The sequence below is a fragment of the Talpa occidentalis genome, unplaced genomic scaffold (genome assembly GCF_014898055.3).
Source record: "Talpa occidentalis isolate TD23 unplaced genomic scaffold, MPIMG_talOcc4v2.1, whole genome shotgun sequence".
In the NCBI taxonomy this organism is placed as follows: Eukaryota; Metazoa; Chordata; class Mammalia; order Eulipotyphla; family Talpidae; genus Talpa; species Talpa occidentalis.
The window spans coordinates 31770359-31785620 of NW_026555331.1; the positions used below are offsets into that span (position 1 = coordinate 31770359).

Below are 15262 nucleotides of genomic sequence, written 5' to 3' on the forward strand. Positions count from 1 at the left end.
CTTTGAAGAAGTTTCCAAAGTTTAATTTTCATAATTGTAGTGTTATGATATTATAATAGAGAAATTAAATGTCTATTTCATGCTTAGCATTTTATACTCTAAGTAATTTTTCAATTAAATACCTAAATTTGTCCATATTGACTATGATGAAATAGTATTCCCATTTCATGTGATGAAATTTATTAATTGAGAGATCTGGTATTGATGTATGAAAATAAAATCTTAATACATCTTGCCAATTTCTCTTCATTCAACTATGAAACGCATCCTTTGAATATGTAGATCATCAAGTAGCAACAAAACTGATCCCTGATCAGAGAAATGTTTACATACAGTGACATGCAGAAAACATCTAGAGGACTTTATATGCCCATATGAATAGCTCTCTACAACATAATTGTTTGGTGGAATTACCAGGAAACATGATGGCATATATTATGATACATGAAGCCATTTATTTAAATGCTAAAGATTGTTTACAGATATAAAACTATAACAAATTAACAGGATACATTTTTAAATTCCAGAAGGTAGATTTAGATGGTCAGGGTGTGGTTTGGGAGGCTGGTGGGACTAGTGTGATATCATGGTTAAGATTATGGAGAGCTGTGTGGAGATTCCTAAATCTGCTAACGGTAGAGATTCCATATAATCCAGCAATTCCACTCCTAGGTATTTACCCAAAGGACACAGAAAAATTAATTCAAAAGGGCACCTGCACCCCTATGTTAATAATGGCATTATTTACAATAGGTAAGCTATGGAAACAACCCAAATGCCCAAAAATAGATGACCGGATCAAGAAGATGTGGTACACAGGCACAATGGAATATTACTCAGCTATCAAAAAAGATAAACTCATGCAATTTGCAGCAACATGGATGGAGTTGGAAGAGGTCATGCTCAGTGAAATAAGCCAGAAAGAAAAAGAAAAATACCGGATGGTCTCATTCATAGCAGGTATTTAGAAAACCTAAATAAGGGACCATGTGGGTAGCTCCCGGACCGGCAGAGATCAAACCTGCATTGCAGAGGCTGTGGATAGCTTCACAGTGCTGTGCTCAACTGTCAGCACCACCAGGGAGGCCCTAACAAGTTTTTTAAAGTCTCTTCATAAAACACTATTTTACATAAATGTTCTCTTCAAAGGAATCATGAGTATTCTAAACCATCATTATAAATGGAGTCCTCTTTCACACTGTTTATAAATATCATCAATGATATATAAAACCTTCAAAAATTCTAATTATCATCATCTAACAAACATCAATCAATTAATCCTAAATAATAAAGGAACTATCCTTAAAATAAGTACACTTTTATTTTCATTTTAATTATACTGAAAAATATAGTTATATCTTATTTAAATTTCACTCATGGATAAAAATTCTGCAAAACTATAACTCAAAGAAAGATATAATTCTCACAAAGCCAACCAGATGCTAATAAACAAAATTCAGGGCATCCCTGGTGGCGCAGCGGTTAAGCGCTGGGTTGCGAAGCTGCCCGCGGCTTCTGCAGCGCTGGTTCAATCCCCGGCTGCACCCCGGCCACCTGAGGAGGGTCCCATATGGTGCGCAGACCTCTCCTGCCGCCCACTGCTCCCCTCAGCAGTGTACTTCGGTCCTTCTGCCTGCTCTGCTCCCTGCTCTGGTGAATTCTCTCACCCTTCCGCACTTCTGACTGTACCCAGTGCATGTATAAACAAACAAACAAATAAATAAATAAATTAAACATGCCTCTATAAAAAATAAACAAAATTCATTTTACATACCTTAAGGTAGCAGTGTGCATAGCAATAATGCAGCAGATTATCAGAAGGTTGAGCAAGACTGCTAACCACATGTACCAACTGTTCAGCATACATTGGCACGGAATGTTCCAGATTAATCTTATCCACCATTATCTGAACGGATGGCAAAGGCCGAAGAGACTGGAAATTTGTAGTATTCATGAAGTTGCTTGAATTCTAGAAAATAATAGTGTTCACTTTGTATTTCAGGAGTAGAACAGTGACTGATGTGAAATGCCCTCTATATATAAGCTTTTGACTGCCACATTTTACAATATCAAATCAATCTAGAATGATGCCTTTTTATAAGACTCTTACCATAACTATACACTAACACCTTCTATATAATTTTAAGTATATCTGAACTTCAAAGAACACATAATTTGCACATTATCACTGCTCATTTACCTAATTCCTTTGAGTTTTTCATTCAACTTGAATAGTGTCACTGCCTGTTTTACTATATTCAAGGTATTTTCTTAAGCTCAATCATTACAAAAAATGTTCTAGATAGCCTAGCCACCTTTTATCTTCTTTACCTTTATTCACATTTAGATGACTAAGGGACTAGACTACTTCAGAGAGTTTGAAAGATAATAACAATATGCAGTTTGCAGAAAAATTTGTGACCTATATCACATCTACTAATAACACACATAAAAAAAATAATACTCATAAAATTCTAAGAATCCCAAATAGGATTAGTATTTTAGTGTTACAGAACCTGTCTAAGCTTCCAAATAAATGGAGATAAGTTTCAATAATGACCAAGAGTATGAATCTGGTTAGCATGAAATTATTTGCCATCCTAGAAATAACTTAACACCTAAAATGACATGCCTGTAGTTTTCAATGATGAGCAATATGACCTTCCATCCAGAGGTATGTAAAAATATATGAGAAGAGGAGTTTTGTTTTGTCTTTCTTTATTATAATAATTCAGAAACAACACTATCACTTAGTATTGGCAATGGCAAATGATGGCAAATGCTATATACTTCCCCAGTCTAAAAATTAAAAATTCAATGATGCCATTGTTGTGAAACATTATGTGCATGACTGACTTAATTAAAATTACAGTCCTGCTTTTTTGACTATTAATAATAATCCTTTGAGCATTTTTTTTACTTTTCAAGTGCTTTATTTTAGATTACTGAAATATACAGTAAAACTCAAATTTAAGTGTAGGACTCAATGAATTTCTACATCTAGAAAAAGTTCCTATATCCCACTCTAAGCAACATCAAATCCGTATCAGAGGCAGTCAATATTATCACTTCAATTCATTACAGATTAGTTTTATCTGTTCTTGTACTTTTTATAGGTATAATTATGTTACAGGATGGTTGCTTTTACTCAACATAACATTTGTGAGAATTACCTATGTTGTTCATTCTTTGAGTTGACACTTATCATTATGAAGTGGCTCTCTTTATTTCTAATCCTGTTTGTTTTAAGCTCTACCTTATTTAGTATTTAAACAGCCATACTATTTTTCTTTTAATTAGCATTGAAATGGTGTATCTTTTTCCTTTCTTTTACTTATAAATTGTATCAGTTTTCAGCTCCAGAATTTCATGTGGTTATGTAACAGGAAAGGCAAAAGGGAGGTTCCAGGTTCCTGCCCCACCAAAGGATGAATGGTGCTGAGCAGGGGGAGGAGAAGCTGGAGAAGGAGACTAAAAAAGGGAGGAGGAAGGATACACAGCCTGGAGGAGACCTGAAGGAGAAACATGGAGCAGAGAGATACGTGAAGAAACTGCTCTTGCTTTCTGGTCCTGGACTGGTTGAAGCAGATGTGGGTGAGAGACCCTTGCAGCGGTTAACAATGGCAGCTTTGATTTTGATTTTGATTTTGTACTTTTCCCTCCAGACTTGTCTGGAAGTTTCTGACCCTTTTCTATGGGCCACATTAGATTCATGGCAGGCTTTCGGGCCTTATTTTGGGCCAACCCTGTTTGGCTGGACATTTACCCACCAAGGGAAGGGTAACATCAGGTACTTGATTTGAAAACTATATTCTTTGTCTTCTCTTGTTGCACACTAATTGTATTAAAGTTCCTTTCCATTAAAGGTCTTACGCACTAGAGTATGCTTTATCTTTCCTTAGGTCCAAGGGATGGGTAACATCAGGTACTTGATTTGAAAACTATATTCTTTGTCTTCTCTTGTTGTACACTAATTGTATTAAAGTTCCTTTCCATTAAAGGTCTTACGCACTAGAGTATGCTTTATCTTGATGCAGCAGATGGCAGAACCTATTTAGAACGGGCAGATTTGGGTGTTCTGAGGTGCCACTCTCCATGTCCTGTAACAGTTGACTTTTTATGAATTAAAGTTTCTTAATATCTTCTACCTTTTTATCTCTTTCTTGAACTTACTAATCAGTTATTTTAAAGTTCATGAGTAACAGTGACACATTTTCGTTTTCACTACTGAATTTTTTCCCAGATGATCTCTTTAACCAGCAACAGAATAATTCTGAGTGACTGACAAAGAGCAAATGAAGTTTTGAGACATAAAGCAATTGTCTAAGCGCAATAGTGTGATTCACTAGAAATAAATACTTTAGTCATTCAGATAACCAAAATATATTTCTCATAGATATTTGGTCTTCATCTATAGCCCCTGACTCATAATTCCCCTAAAAGCCTTGGAATTTCCTAAATGTTGACAGAATCAATAGTATCTCTTATTATGTTAATGAGGTGACTTCAGGGAAAACCTCCCAAGAATGCAGGTGGTTGTCAAGGGAACCAACCACATTATTAGGGGGAGGGGAAAGGGAATGGAAATTTGAGCTTTATGAGCTAATCAATCATGCCTGTGCAAGGAAACCTCCATAAAAGCCCAAAAGAGAGGATTTCAGGGAGCACGTGGATTGGTGAACACAGAGGGAGTCTAGAGAAAGCATGAGAACTTCGCACCTTTCCCCCAAACCTTGCCCTATACATTTCTTCCATCTGACTGTTCCCAATGATGGAAGCTTATAGCATAAAACTGGAGAAGGAAGTTTTCACAAAGTCAAAAACCAGAGAAGGGAGTAGCGATGATTAGAGTCTTAAACTGGCTATGGAAGTTTCCAGGAATCTGGAATCCGGCAGAGGATTATCAGTCACAGAAGACCAACACAATCCAACCCCAGGGCAATAAATTCAACAGTAATTTCATCAAAGAACATTATAAAAGAACCCCCCTTGCTCTGGCAAAACACAAAGCTAGTCCTTTAAAACTGCCCTTCTGTGTAATGCAGACATCTCTTGTTCCTTTTTCTCTTTTCCTTAATAAACTTGCCGTGTACTGATGAACAAGACTCTCTGCAGAAATCTTTCTCAAAAACCCCATGCACAGAACCCCATCATCTGAACCTCATTACTAAGTTTTAACATTTGTAAAAAAAAATCAGTGATCTGAAAAGTAAACTGGTTCAAGTTCTATGTACCATTCTAGCAATTTACTGAACCTGAGGTAGGTGTCCTGGGTACCTCTGGTTTACAGCCAAAAAATGAGAAGCACAGATAATGTGGGCCTGACTTGAGCACCTGAATTCTGATGAGGGAGTGGTGGGAACCTCCAATCTGTGGCCCATGTCTGAAGTAGAGGACAGTCTTAGAAGACTGAGTCTGATTCTGTCAGAATAGATACTATAACCGGGTAGATAGTGTCAGAATATAGTTGAATTCCCAGACAGACTGCTGGGGTCAGAAAATTGCTTATTGGTACAGAGAAGCTTTCTAACACCCCAGGTGACAATTGGGTCCATGATACCAACAGACACTAAAGTATCATAGCTAGTATATGATCTGACCTCAAGGCCTATGCTCTTCAACATCTCTCTACACAGCCTTAGCTTGGGGTTATTTTATTTAAATTAAAAAATATATATACATATAAGTATATATGTTGCTAAATAGCTTACTTCCAAGGAATTAACAATCATATTTAACATTCCTTTAACTTCACCATGAATAACTATATAAACAATATTCTTTTCCTTGGACCATTCAAGGAAAAGAATGGTTAGATTGGATTAACAAAAAAATGAGAAAACAAGCAGCAAATCAGAAGACAATACCTTTTCTCCCAAAATGACAGGAAGCAAATGATCTAGCAAGTTGAATTCAGCCATAAAAATCGTGCAGGTACATTTCAGGAGAGTAATACTTGTATGTCGCGTAGGAATATATTCTTCCAAAGAGGCTACTTCCTCGGGATTCAGTATTTTTTCACTCTCACTCTTAATATCTAAAATGAAAATTTAATGAAACATTAGTCTTAAATTATTTAAATAATTGAAAAATTACTTTGCTCCTGAATTGTAAGGTCAAATAATTTTTTTGTTCAGCAATGAAGCACTTGTAAAATAAAATGCTACCTTTGACAAATTATACAACTCTAGAACATAAATGCCTCTGCTATATAAAATTTATTGTTCTAATTTTTAAATATTTTTAGATTATTGTAGGAAATTCTAATCTCTTTCATTGAAAGAACAGTTTCAATTCATAAAAACACCGAGAAAATGTAAAACCAAGGCACAGACTGGGAGAAAATATTTCCCATAGATAGATACATTGTTATATATATCAATAAATATTTCCACAAAGGACTTGCACCCACAAGTATCCTAAAAATCAAATATTCAATAGGAAAATGGGCATAAAAAGCTTGAATAAGCAAAAGATAGTATATCCGCATGACCAAAAATTCTATCAAAAGCTAGTTGTCATGGCCTCCCTGGTGGCACAAGGGGTTAAGCAACACACTATGAAGCAATCCGCAGCCTCTGCAGCATGAGTTCAATCCCTGGCCGGCCAGAGAGAAACCCACATGGTTAGGCAGACCTCTCCTGTCTCACCTGCTGCTCCCCTCAGTGGTGTATTTCAGTCGGTCTGCCTTTCTATTCCCCACTCTGTCTCTGGTGAATCCTCTCACCCCCTGCATCTCTGGCCTGTATCCCAGTTCTTGTATAAAAATAAATAAATCTTTAAAAAATAAAGGCATAGCCCCCCAAAATTCATATGACATTCTCCTTCCACCCTACTAGGCAGAATCTAGTCATATTGATATACTTGTACAGTATTTCTACCATAGAAATTTCTATTACTCTAAAAGAAGAGTGGCTATTGGGAAGAAAATTTAATCATCTCATTCACAATCATTAAACTCCTATTAAAGACAGAGAAATGGAATGTCAGGATGTTGACTAAATCTCCTAAGGTCAATAAGAAGTGTAGTGAGAATTCAAACCAGTCTGACCCTTTAAGCCAAGTTCTTTACCATTCTGTGTACCATTATGATAATATTATGCCCTACTTTAGAGTGATTTATTGCATAAAAGAGGAGCAGTAATTTATGAAATTGTGATAACAATATCTTCATACTAAGTAGAAAAAATTAGTTTACTGCAAATTTTTTTTCACCCATAAGTCCTAAGTTTTTTATGCCTGTTTAGAGTCCTTTTTTCATGTCTGTTCTTTAGAATCCAGTTAGGTGAGAAAATGTTTGCATTTCATTAGCATACACTAAAGAGTCTTGAAAAGCCATATAAAAAACAAATACTGATCAATAAATTATTTCTGCAAATAACTTCCAAATCTTGACCTCTCCCATAACTCCCACCAACTAGATTATTCTTTACCAACTGAACACATGAAAGTCAGACAGGTAAAATATACTAGCAAAGTATAACAAATTGGGTTATATAATTATTCAAGCTGACTGGCAGGAGATTTAAAATTAAGCTAAAAACAAACCTGATTTTAGTCCATTATATGGTTCATATTCATGTTCCAAGGCACAAGCAATCATTTTCAAAATTCTATGTACTGCACTGCTATCCAAGCGAAAATCAAGAGGACCTATAACAAGGCTTTTGGTAGACTTCTCCTGAACTGTGCCCAAATCTTCACTCTTTCCTGAAGAAAAGTCTTGCAGATGTGCAGTACCTATAAAAAGTCAAGTTTTACATTAATACTGAAAACATCACCCATTTCTACCAAATATAACTATTTTTAATATTACTCTTTCTTCATCCTCCTTAGCTTAATATCTTAAAATCAATTCTTAAAGAGCTAGATACACAGAATCTTTATTTTTCTCCATGCAGATAAGAAGACACTACCACCAAAAGCTACTGACTCAAAAATAAATGTCGCTGTTATCTATTTAATATTATTAGAAGTACTATAAAATAGAAATGGTCATTCTTAAAAACGTATTTTCTAAAATCTAGTTGGCTTCTATTCAATAATTCAATGTGTAATATAAAGGGAAGAAAAAAGGGACTGGATGTCTTCTGGAATTTTACTAATAATATACCTTAGAAGTTTCACTGAAATTTAGATTGCTTAAAATTATACATTCAGAGGGTGTCATGAGAGTTCTACAATGACCATGGGAATGAGCAATAATTGAACTTTTTCCAGAATAAAATTAGTATAGCTATGCTCCATGATGCAGAATACAAGTTCCTCAATCCTTTTCCTGTCCATATACAGAAGATAAACCTAGAAGTCTGCTACAATAATCTTTGTGCTAACTATGTCTTTTTCCTTATCTAGTAAGTACACTCCTTTTACCTGCAATTTGGTTTTAAAATATAAATCCACTATGATAAATGACAGTCATTTATTCTTAATTCTTAAGTCATTTTGTCTATTCAAACAAATATAGGAAAAGTAAGGCTTTACAGCATTTTTTCCTTTAGAATCTACAAATGTCCAATAAAACACCAAAATTTTGTATTGATTCCTTCTAATAACTATTTCCAAAAAAATTTCCTTCCTTTCAAACAAAGGACTACAATTCTTCTTTAGTCCCAGTACTAAGGACAAAAAAATTTATTTTTCATATATTCTTTTTTTTTTACTTTATTAAAATACTGAGTTTATTTCACATGTATATTTTTGTCTCCCCACCATTTCCATTTGTCTGACCACCACTACTACTATGTCCTATCATAACATTCCATACATACTTAAAACCAAGTAAAGGGTGGAGTTCCATCTTTAAAAACTAAACAGGCATTTTGGACAACACATTCTTGGCAATTAAACCTGGACAACATTTATCAGACACGGTAGGGAAAGTTCTCACTCTGCCTTATAAAAAGGACAGCCAGATATCAACTGTTACAGAAATGAAATAAGACGGAAAATTTTAACAAACTGAACTATTTTCTTAAAGAGATTTCCTCCACTGCCAAAGATCTTGACTAGCCTCCTGATCAGTCATCCAGAAGCAATTCTTCACATAATTGATGAACTTGGCTTCCACTTTGGGAAGAGAACCACCTTTTTCTATACTTGCTTGCATTTTTGCTTTAATGTCTTCTACAGAACTAGGTCCTTTTGGTGTTTTAGAAGTTTTTGCCTGTTTTTTAAAAGATTCTTGACCTTTTGATCTTGGTGTTGATGGTTTTGAGTCTTTTCCATTCTGGTTTGACTTTTGTGCATTTTTGGCTGGAGTATCTCATATAGATTTCTTTACAGGTGCCTTTTCTTCAGCTTCATCATCATCAAAATCATCATCATCATCATCTTCTTCATCGTCATCATCATCATCGTCATCATCATCATCTTCATCAGCAGCAAGTTTTACTTTTTTCTGTGGAACCTTGCTACCACCTCCAGGTGCAGAATGCTTCCCAGATATACTCAGGAGTTTCACGTCCTTCTCCTCTTTATCTTCTGATTCTGCATCTTCCTCCACAGCTACTAAGTGCTGTCCACTAATATGCACAGGCCCTGAACCACACTTCAACCGTAAGACCACAGGTGGTGTGATTTCAAAGCCCCCAAGGGAAACCGTTGGCTGTACAGACATTTTTAAAGTTGCAAGTGTCACTTTAATAGGACTGCCTTCATAATTCATTGCTTCTGCTTCAACAATGTGTAGTTCATCCTTTGTACCTGCCCCTAAACTGACCGTTCTTAAAGATAACTGGTGCTCATTTTCATCATTATCCATTTTGAAGTGATAATCTTTGTTGGCCTTTAGTTCACAACCGAAAAGATAGTTCTGGGGCCTCAGAGGGCTCATGTCCATGTCCATCAAATCTTCCATGGGGTGGTGGCACGCACTTAGGTGGGAGAGAAAGCGGGCAGAGATAAATGACTACTGTTCCGAGGAACTGCTGCGCAGGACGGAATCACACCAGGGAAAAGCTATTTTTCATATATTCTTAACAAGATGCCCAAACATAGCCTTAAACATCACATCAAATAAAACATACAAATATGCATACATATATTTAATTATTCCAATACTGAGTCACATTAGAACAAACATATTAACATGCCATTCTCATAAAAAAAAAAAATAGGTAAACCACGCATTTCTTCAGTTACTTGTTAGACAAAAAGTGTTAACTTGAAAACAACAAGAAAAAAATCTTAATGGCAAATTACAATACAAAAAAGCAATGACAATGCCCTGATTTGAGCCCTGCTGAGGCAGTTAAGTTGTCTGAACAAGTCAACCATTATAAGACAAGCTTTCTTTGAGACATCAAATTGTCTCTAAAAGAAGAGAAACTTATAGGCCATATGTATTTTTTTCCTGAATAATGCAACTTGATTATAACACAGCTTCAATTTGGATGCCAGTGGCTTGTCTGAAATGTGAAAGTGTAGATGGTTTTTAGCTATATAAGTTCAACAAAATATTTTCTTGTGCCTACTTCAATGTTTGGTCACCTCATCCCCTGAAATGTTTCATTATTCTTAATAAAAATCAAGACAAGAGGGGCCTCCCTGGTGGTGCAAGGGGTTAAGACACAACCTATGAAGCTATCCGCAGACACTACAGCACCAGTTTGATCCCCAGCCAGGGCAGTGACCCACATGGTGCAGCAGATCTCTCCTGACTCGCCCACTGCTCTCCTCTTCAGCAGTGTATTTTAGTCAATCTGCCTGTTCTGTTCCCCACTCTGTCTCTGGTGAATCCTCTCACTCCCCCACACCTCTGGCCTGTACCCCAGTTCTTATATGCATAAATAAAGCTTTAAAAAAATCAAGATAATATACAGCTAGGTTAATAAAAAGGAAGTACGTATCTATCTCTCCAGGACAGCTAAAGACAACAGAACTTAAACTACCCCATCCACCTTACTTTTATGTCTACAGATAGCAAATTATTCTTCTTCATATCTGAGAAGGAATATGCAAGCTGTCAAAACAACTCCACAAACCAATTGTGCTATCACATGTACAAAGAACCGTACTCCCATTAGTGAGAAATTATGTCCCAAGTTATATTCTATCACTAAAATTTCACCTGCTTCCTTCCCTCACTGGTTCTTATCAGTTTGTTTTAGCTTATACTTTAGAGGTCTAAATCTTTGTATAAAGCCCATAACTTTATTTTTTTTAAGATTTATTTATTTATTCATGCATAGAATAACTGTGGTGTAGGTCATAGGTGCAGGGGGTAAGAGGATTCACCAGAGACAGTGGGGAGCAGATCAGGTGAATCTACTGAAATATACTGCAAAAGGGAGCAGTGGGTAAGACAGGAGAGGTCTGCTTTGCCATATGTGGGTTAGCTTCCTAGCTGAGGATGGTACTGAGGCTGCAGCAGTGACAGCATGATAGCGCTGAATCTTAACCCCTACGCCAAGAAGGCCCAAAAGCTCATAACTTTAAAGAAAAAGAGTTTATCACTATCCCAGGAACTAGAAAACTAATCCATAAATAGAATAATGTAACTATTAGGTAACACCAACAATATCCCAAGATATCTAGATTCAAAAAGACAATTAACCATGAGGTTCTCTCTCATTCTTTTCCTCGATCCAATAAATGGACAGTTTAAATTTCATCTCTATGCTTCTAATGTCGCCCTATTGTGGATTACATTGTCAACTACCTAGTTTGAGTTCATAAAAACATTTGCAATAATTTCCTGAATAAAAAAACATTAGAAAGGTAGTTGTTATAATAAATATAAAAATTAGGGTAATAAGAAATATTTCAATTTAATGTTTAAAACAGAATGTTTTCAAGTAGAATGAAAAACATTTTTCAGAAGAGTCTTAACATTAAGTAGTAGCACAGCAAACATAGCTGAATTTTTTTTTTAAGATTTATTTTTTATTTATACAAGAACGGGGTACAGGCCAGAGACACGGGAGGGTGAGAGGCTTGACCAGAGTCAGAGCAGGGAGCAGAACAGGCAGATGACCAAAATACACTGCTTGAGGGGGGCAGTGGGCACGACAGTAGATGTCTGCTATGCCATGTGGGAATCTCCCTGGCCGGCCGGCAATCTAACCAGCACTGCAGAGGCTGCAGACAGCTTCACAGCACTGAGCTCAACCCACTGCGCCACCAGGGAGGGCCTGAATTTTTATTTATTTATTTATTCATACAAGCACTGGGTACAGTCAGAAGCAAGGGAGGGTGAGAGAACTTATCAGAGCCAGAGCGGGGAACAGAACAGGCTGGCTGACGAAACACACTGCTGAGAGGAGCAGCGGGTGGCAGGAGAGGTCTGTGCGCCATGTGAGATCCTCGCCCAGCGGCCGGGGATTGAACCGGCGCTGCAGAGGCTGTGGGCAGTGCTCAACTGCTGGGCCACTAGGGGAGGCCCCCTGAATTTTTATTTTTATGCTAATTTATAATGTGGGTAAAATACTACATCATTAATCAAAACAAAAATAACACACGTTCTTTTTCTTATGCATTAACTCATATTAATTAGACTTTCATGCTGAAAGTACTTAAAACACACCAAATCAAATTTACCTTCAAAATTTCAAAATTCAATATAAACTTTTTAAAATTAGTACTTTAACATGCATTTAGATACTTAGATAAAATTTAGGGCACTTTTTGATAATGTAGACTACAGAAATGAATTAAGTGTTGATTCATATCAAACCCAGAAATTAAAAGGAATTCTTAAAAGGAATTAAAATTAACCTATTGTGAAAATTCAAAAAACTTTTCTTTGGTTAATAAATAATGAAAATCATACAAATTTCTTGTTTCAAGTAATCTAAGGAAGAAGAAAATCTGAACATAGTAGCTACACATGCAAGTATACAGTTAGGCAGGGTTTAAATCCCACATAGCTGGAGTATTAGCTTGCCCAAGTTACTTTATCAATGATTAAGATTGTTTCCCTGTCTGTAAAATGGATATAGTATTGTCCACTTTATGTAGTTATTATGAGTATTAAATTAGCTAATACATATAAAATACATGTAAAAGCACCTTCCATTTAAAACCATCCAATAAATATTAGCTATTACTATTTTCAGTATTGGTGAAAATAGATTCACAGGGCCTCCCCGGTGGCGCAGCGGTTGAGCACTGGGTTGCGAAGCTGCCCGCAGCCTCTGCAGCACTGGTTCGATCCCAGGCTGCTCCCCGGCCACCGCAGGAGGGTCCCACATGGCGCTCAGATTTCTCCTGCCACCCACTGCTCCTCTCGGCAGTGTACTTCAGTCCTTCTGCCTGCTCTGCTCCCCGCTCTGGCTCTGGTGAATTCTCTCACCCTCCCACGCGTCTGACTGTACCCAGTGCTTGTATAAATAAATAAATAAATAAATCTAAAAAAAAAAAAAAGAAAGAAAATAGATTCACAATGAGAAAAAAAATGAACATAGCTACCTAAAAGTTGACAAGAAATAAAGGAATAAGTTATTGAGTGAATAAATAAATCAATTTTTAAAGTACACATTGACATTCACAAGTTAAATTAAATGTGGAATTTTACTATCTCAAAAGGAAAAAATCTATGTGTATAACTGAGGAAGTAAATCTGTTAAGTGGTAAACCAAAACCCAAAAAATTACCACAAACCTCAGAAGAGCAGTTTCCTAGTCTAGTGAAGGAGGGAGGATCAATGTGCTAGAAAAAGAACACACAGAACTGGACATTTAGCAGTGAACTTAATATATATACAGGTTGATTCTCAATGATACACATCTGAAATTTGTATAATGTTATAATGCAATTTTATTTCAACAAAAAATTCAACCACAACCATTTAAAAAAAAGGAACAAATACAAGTTCACACTATCCTAATTTTTGGCTTATGTGGAGAATACACAGGTGTTTACAATTGCTATTTGTACAAAATATATCCAGCTTTTCTATTTGTGTTATATAACATTTTGTTAAAAAAAATTAAGGACTAAGATAGCTATAATATTGCATTCTATTCACAGAAATGGAACATATCAAAGATTCCAATTAATCTACCAACATTCATGTATATGCTACACACACATGCACGCACACACATCCACATCTTAGCAAATACAAATCATGTTTCTATTATTTTAAAATGTAGAAGAAGCATATGTACAAGTAACAAAATTCTCAGTGCTATAATTCCTTTACCTGAAAGGCAACTCCTTCATACTCTACCTCCTCACAGACATAATTCCATAGTACATGCATAAGATATATTGAACGTGCATATATAGCAACACCACTGTAACAATTTGCAAAGTTCTTAGAGCACAGACTGAAGAGTCCCATTTTCATATATCTAATTAGTTACTGAACATATCTACCTCATTACTGACAGGTATATGAAAAACACATTTTTCTTCCAAAAATCTCCCTTTCCTGTCTCTCTTTTCCTTAGTGATTATCAATGTCTACTAACCAACTAAAACTAAAGTTTGGTTAACTATTTAAATTTTAAATAAACAACTGAAAGTCAGCGAGAATTTTAAGAACAAAATCCAACCAACATGACTGAAATATGCATTATAGGAGGGCAAGAGCAGAAGCAGAAAAATCAACATGAAAATTATTCTTCTTCAGCAACTAATGGTAGAACAATTTCCCAAGAAGGGAGACTAAAAACAAGGAGAGATAGCAGGCATAGGTGGTCATTGGGAAAGCAGTATTATCAATTTTAGACATACTGAGTTTTGAGATGTCTGTGAGATATAAATGTGAAATTGCTGGGCCTTCCTGGTGGTACAAGGGATTAAATCTTAGCACTATGTAGAGGCAGCCACTGCAGCCTGAGTTCTATTCCCAGCCAGGGAGCTAACCCATATGGCACAGCAGACCTCTCCTATCTCACTTGCTGCTCCCCTCGCAGTGTATTTCAGTAGATCTAACTGTTCTGCTCCCCATTCTGTCTCTGGTGACTCACCCCCACCCCACAGCACCTCTGGAGCCTACACCCCAGTTCTTGTATGTATAATCAATCTTTCTTTAAAAAAAAAAAAGTGAAATTGTCAAGTATTAATATTTCATTCTAAAACTTGATGAGTTTAGACTAAAAATACAAAAATAGGCACCAACAACACAGCAAAAGCACTTATATCCAAGGAAATAAATGAGATTCCTTCAGGAAAGAATTAAGAGAAAGAATTAACCAAGAAGTGATGTACTTCTATATTTTCACTGCATTCTCAATATAGAAAAAAAGAAATAAGCATGACAGCATATACTGACATGCACATAAAATAACAATTAAATTTCTGAAAATATATC

The 15262-nt window shown here is 36.0% G+C and overlaps 1 protein-coding gene and 1 pseudogene across 13 annotated transcripts in view; both read right to left on the reverse strand.

Annotated features, from left to right (window-relative positions):
• VPS13B (vacuolar protein sorting 13 homolog B) overlaps positions 1 to 15262 on the reverse strand; it is a 622702-nt gene that overhangs the window by 517746 nt on the left and 89694 nt on the right. For all 13 annotated transcript variants that reach the window (XM_054692064.1, XM_054692063.1, XM_054692065.1 and 10 more), the window contains 3 exons: positions 7549 to 7740; positions 5868 to 6037; positions 1775 to 1969 (listed from right to left, as the gene is read on the reverse strand). In XM_054692064.1, the coding sequence (XP_054548039.1) occupies positions 1775 to 1969; positions 5868 to 6037; positions 7549 to 7740 (557 nt within the window). The remainder of the gene's footprint in view (positions 1 to 1774; positions 1970 to 5867; positions 6038 to 7548; positions 7741 to 15262) is intronic.
• On the reverse strand, positions 8640 to 9958 carry LOC119239149 (nucleophosmin-like; annotated as a pseudogene).